General features: G+C 41.9%; 1 protein-coding gene across 1 annotated transcript; it reads right to left on the minus strand.

The window, feature by feature from the left end:
• Nucleotides 1-6250: 6250 nt before the first annotated feature.
• Nucleotides 6251-17762, minus strand: MPC1 (mitochondrial pyruvate carrier 1). Its single transcript, XM_085055343.1, has 4 exons — nucleotides 17573-17762; nucleotides 12391-12394; nucleotides 9796-9892; nucleotides 6251-8137 (listed from the first exon to the last, which is right to left on the minus strand). The coding sequence occupies exons 1-4, from the start codon at nucleotides 17641-17643 to the stop codon at nucleotides 7989-7991; spliced, it is 321 nt and encodes a 106-aa protein (XP_084911469.1). The 5' UTR covers nucleotides 17644-17762; the 3' UTR covers nucleotides 6251-7988.
• Between the last annotated feature and the right edge of the window lie 473 nt (nucleotides 17763-18235).

The raw sequence follows: 18235 nt of genomic DNA on the forward strand, positions 1-18235 counted from the left end.
CGGGCCGCGCCTGCGCGCTGGGGCTGAGGCTGCGCCGGGCGTCCCGGCAGTTCCCCCTATCCCTTGGGACAGCGCTGGAGCCCAGCCGTGTGCGCCCGTGGGGCGAGGGGGCTCCGGGGCAGCCTCGCTAGAGGCACTGAGGGGGAAGAAGGGCTTTGTCAGCCTGACCCCGGCTTCAACGCCGCCCGCAGAATCGGCGTTCGCACAGCAGCGTGGTTTGCATGAGCGCGATGAACGCAGGACATGGACTAGGGAACACTGCACCGCGGGTGTGCAGGGTCTCGGTAGCACCGCGTTTGGACACGCTGGTGCTGCGGTACGTCATGTTAAGGTGGAATTTCCTGAGCATCAGGTTCAGCTCGCTGCCTCTTGACCTATTGCTTGGCACTACCGAGCAGAGCCTGGCTCTTCACTGATGTGTAGGAAGTTCCACCTGGATATGAGGATGAACTTCTTTACTATGCAGGTGACCTAGCACTGGAACAGACTGTCCCGAGAGGTTGTGTATTGTCCCTCAGTGGAGGTGCTCAGGAACCATCTGGATGCAATCCTGTGGCATGTGCTCTAGGATGACCCTGGAGCACAGTGTGGTTCCAAGCCCGCAGTATCCAGCTTGGCTCTGCTGTTCCACGGGCGCGGTGGAGGTGGGCCGAGCATTTGGTCACTCACTACCAGCCGGCAGGCACACTGCAAACTCCAGCACATACTGTTGTCCTCCTGGAAAATGCATTAATTCAGCCAGCTTACTGAATTGATGCAGCTGGTGGCATACTTTTAATGTGCATAGAGCAGTGTCTGTACCCTTCAGTCTTGTAGCTCTGTCATCCACAAACCTGTAAACCATTATTCCACAAAAGTAGCAGTTTGGTGATTGCTCTGATGATATGTGGGGCTCTAATGTCCTGTATCTCTCCCCACTTTTGCATTTTTCAGCTTTGGAAATGGGATATTTGAATGAATACTGCTGAAAGGTTAGAGTCAGGGTTTATAAGGAATGTTAAACAATTGATCTTACAGAGACCTACTGGGAGCATGGTAGAAAACAGAAAATGTAGAGCTTCTTTGGGGACTTGCCTATTCCACTTGATAAGACCCCACCTCAATCCTGCTGTATGGTACAAACATCTCCCATCAAATAAAGCAGCAGCTTCCGAAGCCCTCTGAAAGGAAGGGAGCTTAACAGTGGGGCATGAATTCCCTTCATGTCTCTTGAAAAGATCCTGTGCTCCTGCAAATGCAACTATGAACATCTTCTAACAAGCCTGCACCACTGACAGTGACAGGTGATCCAGAAACAAGGAAGCAAAAGCTCAAAAATGGATCCTCTTTCTCATGCCTCAGTTCAGGCAACCCATCTTCTCTAATTGCCCGACACTGCCTGCAGATCAACCCAAGTCACAGGCCGCGTGGCGGCTTCATCCAGCTCCATGGGAATTGTTTCTGCTGTGACTCAAACGTTTCCAGAGCCAGCCATCACTTCTTTAGTGACACAAAGTAACCTCACTCAGGCCTCAGGCAGACATCTGAGACATACAAAAATCAGCTACAGATGACCTATTTCCCAGTGTGCTTGGCAGGCACCTGGTAGTATCCAGGTGTGTTTGTGATTCACAGGAACACTGTGAGCTACTGCAAAGCTTTGGAAAGAAAGGTAATAGCCTTTATTGGATCACTGTGGCCAAAACAGCACATGCAAGGAAGTACCAAACAGCCTTGTGAACTCATCTCTGTGTGGCATCATGCACTCAGATCAGGTAGCACAGACTCTTGGGTAACTGATACACTACTGGATACCCTGCTAAATCTTTGAATCCATTCCTGTTACAACCAATAATCCAGCTGAGAGCTGATGCTGATGTTTACCAAGTTACAGTATAAGAAACACAAAGTAATGGATAGGTTACTGATCACACTGATAGCTTTGTGCTTTGCTTCCAGGTGACTCATAGCATCAACTGTGTACAAAAACACCTTGTAATTGTTGCTTTGCATGGCTTTCCCATGAACAAATACAGCAATTGTTTTAGGACTTCAAGTGATTCTAGGTGCAAGGAGATGTGTTATACCCAAACCTGTAAGACAGAAACATTTGAGACAATCTTGCTACTCCCTTGGCACTGAAACAAGTTAAAATCTGGAGATCTTTCTGTCCTTATACTGTGATCTCAGATCCAGTTGGAGTGCAGTGACAGATTAGAGGACATTAATATCTTGTCCTGACAGGAGACACCTTTAAGATTTCACACTACCACATCTCCTCTTGAAAGAATGAAAGAGGCTACTGGTATAATTTACATCACTCAATATCACTGAGAAGGCATCCTTTTAGTTAATACCTACCTTGGGACAAGAAATATGGTATGAAACTATTCCAACCAGTGTATAAATCAACATCAATTAGAACAAGTTACAGCAATGGTTCTCCCCTGAATAAGTTATGTACTAAATACTTTCAAAATTTTAAGTGGCTTACTTTGTACGTTTACATTTTTCTCACACAGGGGACCAAATACGGCCACCATGTAAGTGCTGCCATAACTGACATTGCCTTCTCTTGCACCAAAGGCTGAGTTTGGACCAGTTATCCCCATACAAGTTTCACTTAATGAGAAAGACATGACCCAGATTTCAGACAAAACGAATAAGCGGAAAATTCCAAGCCTTGTTGCCATAGTTACTTGAAACCTACTGCTAAAGAAGGTGGGAAGAAAGGGAAAAGGATGAAAAGTAGGAAAAGAAGAGAGCAGTATCATTGTCAGGCTTCAGCCATGTGATAAAGAGAGGCGATGATCTTGAAGGAGCAGGACGTCAGTGATGACACTCAGAGCACGTTATGCAGAAAACTGATATTTCTGCCTTCTGGCTGCTATTGAGTTGATTCCATGGACATTGGTTATTTTTAAGTGGTTACCACAGTGACTAAATGCAATGCGCTGGTAGGTATTAGATCTGCAAAAGCAGAACGGGATTGGGGCAGGGGAGAAGAGAGAGAGACTTCTCCACAATTAATTTAATAAAGAAATTACCTCATTTTAAACACCAGCCTGATTGCTTTTCCACTTTACAGAGATAGTAAAACTTGCAGCAATGTCTTGCTCATTCAGAATAAACTTTTTAGCCTCTGTGTAAGTCGGCAGCAGAAATACTCCAGCTCTACAGAAGCAGAACTGCAGATATATTGCATCAGGGAGTGAGCACTCTTCTTCCCCAAATGCAGATAGGACCAATCTAGCCTGGGAGACACAGGCTGAAAACCTAAGAGAGCTGGTAACTGTGCTTGTGAATATTTCCTGTATTACTGTTTTATATTCTAATGCTAATTCATGTGTCACATAAGCATGAACAAACAGACTGTATTCATTAAGGGCTTTGGATTAAGTGATATGAACATATCACTCTAGTAAGTTTTTTATTACTTTCTCTATCTCTTGTTATTCCTCCTCCTTTTGACTGCCTTCACATTCTTATAACTGGCATGTAAACAAAAACCTGTGTCTGCACCTGTAGCAATGTAATACAGATTAATGTACACTGGAAACACACACAGTTGAAGTAAATGCATTTGATGGTTTGATGCTCTACATGTTAGTTGGACCATAATACAGTTGGAATCAGCATTCATGCAAGAACCCAGGGAAAACACTGGAGTAGTTAAAAAGACTGGTCTGTTCTAATCCAGGACTGTATATTTCCATGTCAAAACCAGTCCTGGTCCCAAGGAGAAAACTCTCACTTTTTTTATTGCCTTTTCTGTCTCTAAACTTACTGAGACTTTTTTTCACCCAGTTCTCTGCAGGGCTGTCCTTGGTCAGCTGACACCACTGTGCTTTGTATGGAGAACAAAAGGTAACGCTCAATACTATGTAGAACTACATTTTACTAAGAATGCATTTTCTCTGAGAGCTGGCAGGCTGTTGTGGTAGCACTGTAGCCAAGAGATTTTTCTGCTGGTTTTAGAGTTGGGAACATTCACTTTATATAGAAGTAATAGAAGAAAAACAAAAAATCAACCAACCAAAACAAACAAAAAAACTCACAACCAAACAAGCCCCTAAACATAGCATTAGCTGAAATTATTATAAAGCACAAGATATTTGAACAAAATTCAGTAGGTGTTTATTAAACTCACTAAAGAATCCTTGCAATTCCTTCTCTTCCAACCCCACAAATTATGATTATTGCTTTCGGTCCAATTATTACCATGCTACCAAATGACTTCCACATTTGAATCATAAATCATCAAGCCTCCAGCTCAAGGACACTCAGTATTGCAACAGCAGAAGAGACTGTAAGCTTTAATGCCATAGGCAGTTAAAATCTCTGTCTTCCCTTGAAAAAGTAAGTCAAGAGATCTCCAGCTCAAACTGGGGAGAAAGTTGGGAAGATAGACAGCTTAGCTGGTACTATCTCCCACTTGAATTCCTAGGGGTGTTGCATTCCTTACCAGCAGTGTAGTAGGACTTGCTCATAAAAGTGAGAAATTCTTTTCTGTCTGAAGACATGAGACAGCAGCTGTCACTGCAGCAGTAACCACTGCAGAAGGGGAGAAAAGGCCATGTGATTCCCAGTCTGACTGTGGTGGAACAGAAGCAGTATACACAGGGCAGTGCCTGGGAGCAGAGCAGTACAGGTTTCTAGTGGAAGGATAGAGTTGTTACTAAACCAAGCTGTAAAATTAAAATGAAGTAGGTGTTCCAGAATAATGCAAGCACAGACAAACCCTATAATCTTATAAATCAAATGCAAATACTAAGCTCCAACTTATTATTAATCAGTGAAACTCACATAACCCCATTCCTTCATCCAATGCTACCTGAGGGGAGAAAGAAAAGAAAAAAGGGAAGCCATTAGCTCCATTAAGGTATTCAAACTCAAGAATACAAAATCTCCAGTCCTCTTTAAGCTATTGTTCCCCTTTTCAGATTATCCCAAGCACTCCATCCCAAAACAGCCCCATGCCAGTGTATTTCAGTGTTTTGTGCCACAGGAGGAGGGTGCAGACTATCTCTCATCATTATTTACTGCAATAATTACCTAAGGCAGCCCCTTGCTCCCAGCACCTTTAGTAAAGAAAAGGTATGTAAATGGCTTGATAAATAATGCTTTGATTGCCACAGGCCACAAGCCACTTGATGGCACTCTGACCATAGAAACTATTTTTAGCACTAGGCAGACTGAGAGGCTGTGGAAATCCAGCCCAGACTGGATTTCCCATCCCAGACAGAGCCCTGTCCTTTCAAGTTCCATGAAAAATGCTTTGCTGCCATCTCTTCCCCTTTGATGGAGGAAGCATCACTGGTTTAAAATCTAATCAGAGCAAGTTAGAGCTCATTTTCCACCTGAAATTCACTCTTGCACTAGTCCAGTATGAAAGAACTTGAGCCTTGTCACAGTGATGGGTAAAGGGAAGAAAGAAGGAGAAAAGTAGAAGGAAATACATAAGAAAGTATGGTGCAGCTACCGGGAAAATGAGAAAACCTCTTGCAAATGGTATTCTCTGGGTAGAGACGCTAAGACAATCAGCAGCTAATGAACAGTGATCAAGGCAGGTGAGAGCAGAGTACAGCCTGTAATGCAAACTTTACCCAAGAGCAGCACAACACATTTCACACCTATGAAGTTCAAACTAGTTGTAGCTTATTTTTCTCTCCAGAAGTAATGTAACAAACTATAAGGTGACAAGATAACCAGCTGTCCTATCTGCTTGTCTCACTACTCATTTTTACAAAAATCTAATGCTGCTTCTATTCCAGGAGATGGGGAGAGTAACTACTTTTGTGACAAGACAAAAGTACCGAAGGAGCAGCTTTATGCAGTAACTTTTCTAAAGAGCAGCAATCAGTACCAGCTTCAGCCATCCAGCAGACATACCCTATTGTCCTCTTTCTCATATGCCCATTGAAAAATGTTGCCATCATGCAATTGGGAACACAGTAGAATTAGAGCAAATCTTAACTGAGCATCTTCTAATTGCTAGAAGACAATATGTAATATTGACTTAATTGTATAATGAGAGATCTCAATTCAACCCTGCTTACCACAGCAGGACAATTCAGTCTAAGTACCCACACACTCTTTATCTTGCTAGCAGGAAGAAGTTCTAGGTAGTAGGATTCAAAGGACACTTACCTAAATTCAGTACATACCAGTTACTTTTTCAGGCTATTTTTGCTTCATGCTGTTACACCAATAGACACCCCATAATAAAATTTCACTTTTGGGTCTGGTATCACGATATGAAAAACAAAACTTTTCCAAGTGTTCAAGAGATTTATTGCCATTTGGAACATGTTTATTGTTCAAAAACACTGCACTGAAATAAAATCTGTAACATACATTCTCACATTCTTTGTCATTTTTATCTTTACAGCAATGTAACTTTCAGGCAGGTCATGCAGGAAAACCACTCTCACAAGGAAGTCAAAAACTGCTGAAAGGCACTTGGTGTCTTTCAGATCTTAGACTCCAATCAAGTTTAGTTTTTGCCTGTGTAAGAATTACATACATCTAGAATAACTCAAAATAGTAGGAAAAAAATAAAATCCATTTAGAACTTCTTAAAGAACGGTATCAAACTTTGTTGCTTTCCTTCATTCAGTGCTTTTGTTTTTCCAAGCCTTCTTTAAATAGTGTGCGACATAAAAATGTATGTTAATGAAGTCTCTTTACTGAGACAAGGCATGCAGTGAGGGAACAGGGATGGCTGCTCACTTCCAGGCTGCCTATCTACACATTTGTTCTTGTAGATCAGCAAGCCGCTGCTTAAGTTAAAAAAAAAAAAAAGATAGAATAGGAATGAATGCACTCAAGTTAAATGGCTTTTAAGAGTATGTTAATACATAAACAATTATACCACCTACAGTTCTGTTTACTGACCTCTGTTCATGTTGATTTTAAAATGAGTTTTGTCAAACCATCATGGGCCACTTTTGTAGACAGTTAGATAAAAAAGTTGTTTTTCAAATATTGCTTGTTATTTGGGTGGATAACTTTTTATTAAAAGGGTAGTTAATAAAGATCAGTAAGGCAGCAAGACTTGAAATGTAATGGTTTACATTGCTGAATAGTACTTTTCAAAAGGCAAGATAAAAAAATTAGAAGAATTTTTTTGTGGGGTCACATTCATAATAGGTGTTTCTGTTTCATCCCCACTGTAATTGTCACAGCAACTGTAGATGGCATATCTTCCTTGGTTGTAATTCAGGATGAATACATTCCCTGGCTTATTTCAAGTTATATATTTAGTTGTTTTTCTCCATCCTGCCAAAAGAAAAACAGCTTTTGTAAGAGTGAATATTTAACTATAATTGCTATTAAAAAACTCTGAACTTACACTAGAACTTTATGAATGAAGAACATTGGTCAGTGATTTATGCAAAGGCAAATCCACTTGCAGTTGTGCTCATTTTTAAATTTAAAATTCATTGGTTTCATCCTCTTATTGCTCCACAGTAATTTCTTGGAGCAGAAGAGAGAAAAGCCATAACCCTGACTCATCAGCATTGCTTGGGGCAGTGTCTGCACTACTTGCCACACAATGAGAGTGTGAGACTGATTGCAGTCTGTTCCCCAGTCACACTCGGTTGGCTCTAGCTCCTGTAGAGACAGTCAGCTCTGATAGGTTTCGTGTGTCTTCTCTTTCAGATGTACAATTCCTTCACAGTTTTACGGACGTTTCCATCTCAGGAATTAGTTACCAAGATGCAAACATGCAGAACTAACCAATATAATGCATGAAACAACCCCCAAAATAGCCAGTAGCTGCTGAAGGCTCTGTCTACACTCACTGATGCCTTTTCTATGTGCAGACCTCAGAAGGTGCAAAGGAGGTGCAAGGTAAAAGTTCTGCCTGCTGACAGTAAGTTGTTAATAGGTTTCCAAAAGGAAATAAAGTTAAAACAAGTTCAGAAACCATGCAGAAGTTTGCACCACAGTGAAAAATCACTAACAGAGTATTCCAGGAGCCATCAGTTTATGACTACCCCATTTTAAAGTGTGACTTGCCTGTATTTGATCAGTCGTCCTCCTTGAATAAGTTGTGCAACTTCATTAGTGAAGTGGCATGCAAAAAGCAGCCAGTTCCTTGGCTGCACTTTGTACGCAAATCTCATGAAACACAAGGAGTAACAACACAGTGCTGCAAAAGATGATATTGTTACAAGATTATAAATATCTGCATTTTGTTGAGTCATAATTTTCCCACTAGTAAAATGTAATGACAGGTAGAACATGTCGCTCTTATGAGTTTTCCAACAGCCCTACAAGCATGTCCATTTTGAGGATCCAAAGCAAGAAGACACACACAAGAGTGCTCATTTCTGCAACACAAGAAAATCTACATGGCTGCAGCTCTCCATAAAAATTCATTTTGCTCATACACTATCTTGTGATGCAACTGAAGTCTTTTTAGTTTATTATCTAAATTATCTCAGCCAGAAAATAAGTGTTAATCCCAATGACACATGGTCTGTCCTATACAACTATTCTGACAATTTCTAAGACAAAGTGTTTTTAAATACATTGATTAGTTAAATATGGTTCTTTCCGGAAACATGTTAAAATGGACTTTAAGATCAGGAGCATTTGATGCCCAGGAAATCATGAACATTCAGAAACATGAAGCTTTGTTACCTACTTTCCAGAAAGATGAGAAACTATTTTAATCTACTCTCCTACCATGTCTACATTTAAATATAGGAAATTACAACAAAGAATTCAGTAGTTTTGTAAAGTTCTGACAGGCTTAAAGAAAAAAAAAAGGGTAATTAAATATTCAAGGAAAACAGCCTTTTTTAAAGTACAAATACTCTTCTTTCATCTCCCAGGTTCTGTACACACACCAAATTACATATACCTGCAAACATTAAAAAGGTGCATCAACATTGCTGAGCTGGGTAGCTGCTACCAAAGCCCTATATGCAAAACAGTTTCACTATGCTGGAGACTATTTAAACTAGTCTTCTGTCTCAAGGAAGCTGAATAAGGGACTGAATTTCTCTAAATACAGCCTAATGATGATGAGGCTATAAAATTCCTTAAGCCAAAGGTATTTTGCTTGTAGGAAGAAGAATTACTCAGTATTAAGTTATTAAATGAATTAAGGAAGAGACATAATGCCAAAATTAAGATAATAAATTAAAGCTAACATATTTCTGATCCTAGAAAAGAATTTGAACATAAAATAGACATGGACATCTAGGCAAAAACTATACATGTTCCAAGGAAAGGTGGAAAAATATTGCTTATGGATTTTTAAAAAATTTCTCATTTAAAAAAAATTTCTCATTGAGAGCCACACTAGTCTCTCATAGGTAACTGCTTTGCAAGGAGTTAAAGCCTTGTTTGCTGCTTCTTACACCCTGCTGACCAAGCATTACCGTTTCTACACTTTGTCCGTGTTGATAAATGTTTAAATCTCACGCTAACCACAAAGCAGCATTGTTCTTTATACAAAGAATAAAACTGCTTAAAGAGATGCATTTTGAACAAGTGTGGGTAATAGTATAAGATAACACATGAGTTATACTTCAGGAGACAGTCTGGTGTTGAAAACTGCTAAGGCTCAAGACCTGCCTTACGCTCCCCTCCCAAATTACTGGAAAGCTCTTTGAAAAAGAGCCCTGTAGTTTTTCATTACCTCAACTTAAGTGGCTTCTGAAGTTCTGTAACAAGACATAGGATATCTACATCTGCTTTAATCACAAGCTTGCAAACAACTAATAATATCACTGCTTTAAAGACAGAAACTGTGTTCTGGAGGCAGTTTACTAGCAAGAAGTTTGTTTCACATCTTACCAAATGTCATTCGGCCACTAATAATTTCTGGCGATTTCTTCATGTCATTAAAAGCAGCAACAGGAAGACCCCAGTTGGCAACTGGCCCCCAAAAGTGCTGAAGAGGGAAAAAAAAATTAAGTTAAACAGAGACAAAGATCTCCTGTAGTTTTCTTACAGTTTTTTCTTAGCCACACAAAACTACAGAGGATAGGGTTATGGGGAAAACACCAAGAAAAGACAGATTATTTCTGATGTAAGAGAAAAAACTAAACCTTTCTTTTAGTGCGATTTACTCTTCATAAGGAAAGGAAAAGGAACCTGCTCTGGATCTTTTAGTCTGGAGAGGAACTACTGTAAGGCCGTTGAAATAGCATTTTGTGTAATTATAGCCCAGCAGTCATTAGCATCTGATTGGCATTGTTATATAATAACTTCAGATTTATAGCTCACCTCTGTGCAGGGAATTAGCATTTCTCTTTTTCAAGTAGAACCCCTCAAAAATATAATGAAAACTTAAGGTCTTAATGAAATGAAGAACTGAAGTAGTTTTCATGTGATGCTGAGGATGAAGAAATGCTCAGCAAGCATCTTCTTGTGAGTGCTTACACTCTTTGAAAGAGCAGGGCCAGCACACAAACCAAACTGCTACCCTGAGCTTCATGTGCAATTGCTGAAACAACTTAGTGATTACTTAAACACAGTGATTCAACAAATGCCAGAGGAGAGCAGTTAGTAACAGGTGTGTACACAGCAAAAACAGACAGAAATGGACTGACAAGAGTTTATTTTGAGGGGTATTATCTAAAAGACTCTAAACTGTGAAAAACTGTATCATAAGTTCAATTTCCTCTACTATTATGAACAAAAAGGCTTCACCAGACTTCTTTCCACAGGAGATGTACACAGTATTTGCATCAGCTTCTTCTAAATGGAAACTCATTCCCAAAAGTAACTTGGCCAGATAGGACAAAAGAGATGCATCTTGCAGGAAAAAAACTTTGCGGAATACCAAATATATCCATTCTTTCGATACTTTCTGTAACTGTAACATGTTTAATGATTTGGAATTCTCAGGAGGTATTTCAATTTCTTGCAATTTCAATTTTAAGATACTCTTGCCAGTCTGGATACTAGCTTGTAACACTACAGTCAGACTAAAAGCCACACTTGCTTCCTGCGGTTGCAATACAAGAAACTTAACTAAAAAAAGAAAAAAAAAACCCACGACATTAAGTTACACCTACTGCTTTGATAGTTCAACTTTAGTGCAATATTCAAAACAATACAGTATTGCTGAAAATTCAGATTTATAACAAGTGTTCTGAAGAATGCAATACAAGCATTTGATTGCTATGTTCCTACTGATAGGAAAATTGACATCTTTAATGGTTAAAGCTACTCAAGCACACCAGAGGTAACATGGCATAACTGAGGAGAGTTGCAGGAATACGTGGTATTTACACTGCACACCAACTTGTATCTACAAGACCACTTATGCACAAGATATGTAGCAACAGCATAAGAACATTCACAGAAAACGAAGCCAGCAGGACACAAGATGTTGATTTAGAGGTTTTAATGGAATAATTTAAATAGTCTTAAAGGACAATAAGAAGACCAAAAACAGCTAGCCACATTCATGATTATTTGCACAGTGAGCACCCAAGACACCTTGTAAGCATCACCACACCAAAGTAAACTAAGTGGAGAGGCACTACATGTACTTAGTGATGCTTTTATAGTCATTTCAGGGGTCTCATGTGAACAACAGTAGTTTATGAAAAATAAGCTTGTTTTTTTGAATCTATGAAATATTTACAGTTTTTAAGAATCTGAATGACAACTTCGGTTTTGCAAAGTAAATTAAATCAACTTGGCATTTTTACTTAATCAACTGCCATCAGAACGTAACCAAATAATACACTATTGATTACGGACCACTCAAATTCAGGCTGTGCAAACTGAAGAAGCATCAGTTAACAAAAGTACTACAGCAGTAGTTTTTCTCTGCTGACAAGGAGTTATATTTAGAACCTTCTCACCTGAGATGGCTATCAGGCTTTAAGTGCCTCCAGGCAGGCAGGCCTTTGAAGTCTCCACACACAAGAATTAAACTACACCTATACAGTTTGTATTTTGCCTAGGTAGAAGAGCAAATCTTCCATAACACTATGATTCACAGTATAACAAGCATAAAATACTCACTTCCAGTTTCAGGGGCAAACTGAAAGACTGCAGGACAGACAAGTCTAGTGTGAGTTATTTCATACATTTATTGTCTGGCCTAAAGGCCAGTGAAGATAAGCTAGGTAGTTTTGTTATGTACCAGTATTACTGTCATGTAGAAGAATGGGTTCCAAGCTGCTCTGATCTCCTTAGCAAGGAGTACAGAAGAAAAATGGAGCCCCTCTAAGACATTTTGAAGGACCTAACACCTGGTCACCTGAATCTCAGACTCAGGTCTGAGATTATTAGCAATTAAATATTCCTAGTGTATCACTCCTGGGGGTTTGCATGATGCTTTTCGGAGTAATAACAGTACTGAGGGAAAAAGGCAGCAAGTTATTTAAGTTACAAAGAATGTGAAACCAGAAATCCCCTCCCTTTTCTTACCGTACTGTTCATGTGCACCATCATTGTTTTCCATTCAAAAAGTACATGAAAGAAAAAAGAAAAAAACCCACATTAGTTTTTTTCATAATCAACATAGACAGAAGTGTACCACAAATAGAAGATAGGTAGAAGTCAGGAAGCTATCATGGCATTAACTTTGATTTATGTATTAGTGTTTAAAAAATGCTATATCCCACAAGAGCTGTCACTGTGACAAGTGTTTGCTGCTATCTTTTTCCCAGCTACATAAAATCCCATTATGGTCTGTGGAAGACATTCAACCCTTCAGAGCACCCAAGATCCCACCCCAACTAGTTTAAAGGATGCCAAAAGTCATCAAGCTTTGTCATGACAGAGCTAAACAGCGAAAATTCCTCAGTGAAAGCTTTGAAGTCACTTGGAATTCTCTGTATACCTGTGTAAGTAGGTCAAACCAAAGACTGGAGGATATCTTTCCTGTCACTAAGTTTGGGCCAACTGTGGCTGTACCAAACATGATTATTGCACATTCCCAGTTATACATGCAATTACACTTCAGACATGTGTGGGGTTCATTTAAGTGATCATCCAGGCACCAGTTTATGTAATAACTAAATGATCTACACATGAAAGCTAGACTACAGTATACATTTAAGATTGTTACTAAGCCTTTGCTTCAGAACTTTTAAACATCTTCTTTCTAACAAAGATACTGATAAGACTTAGTTCTGAATTATGACTTATAAGAAGGCATTTCTTACAAGAAATAGGAGGGCTAATAGAAAGCCTAGCACTGCTCTGAGTTGCAGAACACTTTGTAGCTATCATTTCCCTCACACTGATTTCCATGTTCTTAGATCACTGTTTTATAAATAGCTATGGTAATGGAACAGTCAGGTCTACTTAGGAAATCACACAGGATGTGCATTTCACTCATAGCAAAATGAGTCTTTGCTACAAGCCACAGTTGGTTCAAGGTGCTTTGTTAGGATGCCCTTGACTAGTCCAACCACTTGTTTTCTGTTTTCTTTTTCATTGATCTGCAGCAATAGTTGAAGTTCACAAGACAGGTGTAACTTAAATGTTTTCATAAAAGCTTAACTAAACAAGTTCAGATATGTCTGCTGGCACCACGTTTTTGTGCCACCAGAAGTCAACCTTAATTTTTAAAGTGTAAGTTGTTTCCAGAGAAGTGGAAGCCCAAAATAGAATCAAACAGATACTACTTTAATAGAGTAGGCAGGCAGCTGTGGCTAAGGTCTTACAAGGTTGTCCTTACAATCCCATGTGACTGGAACAGTTATTATAGTTCTAGAAGAGGGCAAATCAAGGTCATATAGATTCTTCCAGAAGCAGGCATCCAGCCCCAAAGCTCTGCAGTTAACAGAGTTGCAACAAATGCACCATATCTAACAGTGCAGATACTGCACCACATGAATGCATCTATTTCCAAAGTGACTCCATTCCAAATTAGTAGCTTCCAAGAACTGCAAGAACTACATTCAGTCCCTCGACAAAGGAAACACTGTATTAATGCTTTCAGAACTGTGTACAACAGTTGCCAGATTTGTTCACTCAGTTTCCGTGTCAGCCTTCCACAGAAGTGTCTAGACATGACGAGCAACCCAGGGCTGATCAATACCTGATATCACTACTACAGTTCATTCCAAAAAAGGCTACAGTGGGAAAGATTTAATTTTCTAAAATTTCTGCATGTATTTCTGTCATTCTGGCAATGAAGATATTAATAGGCCAGAGACCATTCTGCAAATATAGGTGAACTGTCACCATTTGTTTTCCATACACTGCCATCCCCTAAGTGTAAAGGGCACTACCCTTCTGCAGAAGGGCGGATTGTTTGGTTCTCAAAGCCCACAAGACAAGCAGGCACTGTGTCCTTCACTTTCTAGCACAGATAACAGAGTACTTTTTATTTTAAAGTCCTTATGTCCTCACATTTAAAGATTTACGAAAGAGAGCTGAAGATCAGCCAATTCTAGTTCTAACACTGATGCTAACTCTTCTGAAGTTCGTTTCCATTAAAAGAAAGTTCCCAGACAGCTCACATCAATTTAAGTGCTCGGGCTTTCCAGGGTATGAACGAACTATCTCTGTTTCAAAGCCCTCTATATTAACAGTTGCTACATTTGCATTACTGCTGAGTCATCAGGAAGAGACGTTGCAGAAGTGGCCCAGCAGACTGCAATCTCCATGCTTATTTTTCTATTACCAAAAGATTTTAGGATTCCTTGGAATTCATTAAGTGACAAAAGTAATTGAGGCTTCTACCACAAGAAAATGACAGCTTCTCTAGAATGATGTCTTCTCTCTTAGAGGAGGGAAGCTGTCTTATTGTATGTTTTTCAGAAGATGTTTTAAATCAACAGGATAAGAAGCAAGAGGATGCAGTTGCCTACTACTAGGGGCATAGATAATACAACTTTAGTGACACCTGCCATTTTTAGGATCTTGAGAAAAAAATGCAACTTCAAGTTCACAATAAATAGAACTAACAGGCTTTAATATGCTTATCAGCTAGTTTTAAATTAACATTATGGCTGCATTTTACAAGTAGGAAAAGTCTACCTACGGCTTATACTCTTACTGTCCTCATTCTAAAGCATTAAGACACAGTTAGGGTAAATTTGTATTTATATGATTTACAGTCATTCAGATCCCCATTATTCACCACTAGAGAAAAGCCAGATGTGAAACTGGCAGAACAATTAATTTTTAATGACGGTTTTAAAAACAATTTCTCCTGTTTCTTTATGCAAGATCCAAAAGCCAACTCATGACATAATGCAATTCTAATGCCAGATATATCCATCTGAACAAAGCAGCATGCACTCATTATGCTTGCTTTCATGTTTGCAGGTTATGAAGCTGAAATTGAAGCTACTTATTCCAATAGATGTCTGCAAGTTTTGACTGCCTCAAGCCATAATAATGGAGCACTTAATTCCACCACCTTGGGTAACTTCAGTTATTCTATTGAGGGTCAAGTAATCTAAAGCTGCTATCTCAAACAGTATCTTAATTCATTAATTCCCACAAACAAGCTCCACATTTGTAAAGCCTTGATTCCGTGCAGTGATTAGATGCTGATTTTTAGAACAGACACCAGAGTTTCAGAGCTTTAAGGACACTTGCTCTATGAGCAAAGAGAGAATGGGGTTTTTTTCAGGATAGTCCTGTTGTCTGGGGAAGCAACTTCAGGGAAAAAAGCAAAAAGATAACTCTCCATTTCTTATATGGGGAAGGCAGACAAGTCTTTTATTGAAAGGTATCTAAATTTTAAGCTTAACATAAAGCAAATAACTTAAACACTTATCTCCCAGTAAGCAAAAAACAATGCTGAATGGCCAGAGCAGATGGAGCAACTGACTTTAGCCCTTCATGACACACCCAGTAACAGCGGTACAAACTAAGCAGGTATCTTTGTACATAGAAAGGCAGAACACATTCCATCCCCATTGGCAGAACCCTGTGGAATGCTCTTTTTATTGCAATACAGTCATATTTATAGCTTGTTTGAAGTCTAAATGAAATACATCGGAAAGGTTTTTTTTTTTTAAAACCTTCTCAGTCTTGGTGAGGAGATACTTCCAGTAGCTGTGGTGGCATTAGGAAGCAGCTGTTATCTCTTCTGGATGTTTGCTTTGTTTGTTTTTCTAATTATGAAACAAATCACTGTTTTAATGGCCATTTACATGCTTCACATGACTCCTGTTACAATTAACTAAGTGTTAACACTAATATGCATCTATCCAGCTTATGTGATATCCTCAAGACTTTCAAAAAGAATCACAGAAGCCTGCTCTGGACTTTTGATTTTGCTTCAAGGTTGTTCTCTTCCTTGTCATACTTTACCCATCTTTTTGTCCCACTGTTTCTGTGGATCTTGATTTTGTGAATGTCAAACAAGCCCTCTGCTTAGAATCACAGAATCTTAGAGATCATGGAGTTCCAATCCCTTTGCCATGAGTAGGGACAACTTCCACTAAACCAGGCTGCTCAAAGCCCTACCCAGCCTAGCTCTGCACACTTCTAGAGATGGGGGTCCATAACCTCTTTGGGCAAACTGTTCCAGTGCCTAACCATCCTCATAGTAAAGCATTTCTTCCTAATAGCTAATCCAAATTTATCCTCCTGAAGTTTAAGGCTTTACTGAATCTTTATATTATAATCCCTTGTCCACGCAGGCTTACACCATTCTGCTGCTACTTTAACCAAGCCTACGTTTCTCAAATAAACAGATGTCCTCCTACATGCTTGCTCAACATCAAACACCAGTTGCAATAGATGTAGGTAAAATAGCAAGCAACAGCTATAGTGAAAGGTTGCTCAACCACCTTTATTAGAAGGGACCATTTTTATTTGTTTAGTTTTGTCAAACAACCTGTCACCCACAGAAACTTGAATCTGCCTACTCGAGACTGCTCCTGCACAGTGGTTCAACCAGATTTAAATGTGCCAAATTGTTCTTTAAGGCAGCCTTGCGGTTTCAGTCCAGAGAGCCGTATCCCTTACCACAGTACGAAGACAAAGCTTGACACAAGCATTGAGCTGTCTGGGAGGCGACTTGAGCCACATCCCCACGACAGTGGGGCTCTAACAAGCCTCTCAGAAGAGGTACCTAGTAACACGTACTCAGAGATTCAAATGACCGATCCTCAGACTGCCTCCGCGCCCAAGCTCACTTGTGCTCACAGCAGAGCAAGGCTCTTTCTGCCCTGTCGCAGGCAGCGGTCAGACCGCGCTGGTCGCGGGCTCCCGTGCCCGCTGCCACCTCCGTGCCGCAGCGAGCCCCAGCCCGCGGCAGGGCGGCATTCGCGGCCGTCACAGCCGGGACGGGAAGGTCACAGAGGGGAGCAGCTGCCACGGCAGCCTCAAAGAGCGCCGCGTCGCGTCAAGGTCAAGGCCGGTTTGCCCGGACCGAGGCGGGATAGTGACAGCCCCGACCGCCCCCGCGGGCCGAGCTGACACAAGAGGCGCGACGGCACCGCGGCACCTCCGGGCCTTCTCCCGACGCCGGCGAGGGCGAGCCCGCCAGGGGTCAACCAGCGCCAACCGTCCGGCCCCGTCGCGGGGGCCCCGAGGCTGCGGGGGGCTGAGGGGTTAGCGGACGGGACGCTGGTCCCTGTCGCCCGCACGGGCAGGGCGGCGGGGGCGGCGATGACGCCCCCCGCGCCGCGCTCACCTCATCAGGTATTCCCTGAACTCCTTGCTGCGCAAATAGTCCACGGCCTTGCGGCCCAGCGCCCCCGCCATGGTGTCTCGGCGGCTGTGGGTAAGGGAGCGCCCGCCTGGCCCGACCGCCTCCCGCCGCGATGCTGCCGCCGCCGCCGCCGGTGACAACTGCCCGCGCGCCGCCTGCCGCCTGCTTTACGACAGCGCGCGCGCCCCCACCCCGCCCCGTCACCGCGGCGCTCTCGCCGCCCATTGGCCGCGGCGGCCCCGCCCCCGCGCGCGCCCCGCCGGGGAGATGGTCGCGGGCAGGGGTACGGGCGAGGGGCCGTAAAGCAACGCGGCGGGAGGAGGGGGCGGAGAGTCGCAAAGCAAGGCGGCGAGGAGGGGTCGCTGTGGGCCGAGCAGCCGGCATTCCTCCGCAGCCCGCGGGGCAGCGTCGCGCGGCGACTCCCCGAGCCGCGATTGGCTGCGGAGCGGCGGCAGGTGGCTTCCCATTGGCGCCCCCGCCCCTCGCGGCGAGTGGCTCCGCCCCTCAGTGGCGCGAGGAGGGTGTGAGGGGAAGCGGGCTGCGGGAGGGGCTCGGTGCAGTCGGGGCGGCGGAGCGCTGGGACGGGCGGCGGGCAGGGCGTGGATCTCCGTCACTGCAGACTTTCCAAACCCACGGAAACGCGTC

This window comes from Lichenostomus cassidix, chromosome 3 (assembly GCF_008360975.1).
Source record: "Lichenostomus cassidix isolate B80296 chromosome 3, HeHo_3.0, whole genome shotgun sequence".
Classification (NCBI taxonomy): domain Eukaryota; kingdom Metazoa; phylum Chordata; class Aves; order Passeriformes; family Meliphagidae; genus Lichenostomus; species Lichenostomus cassidix.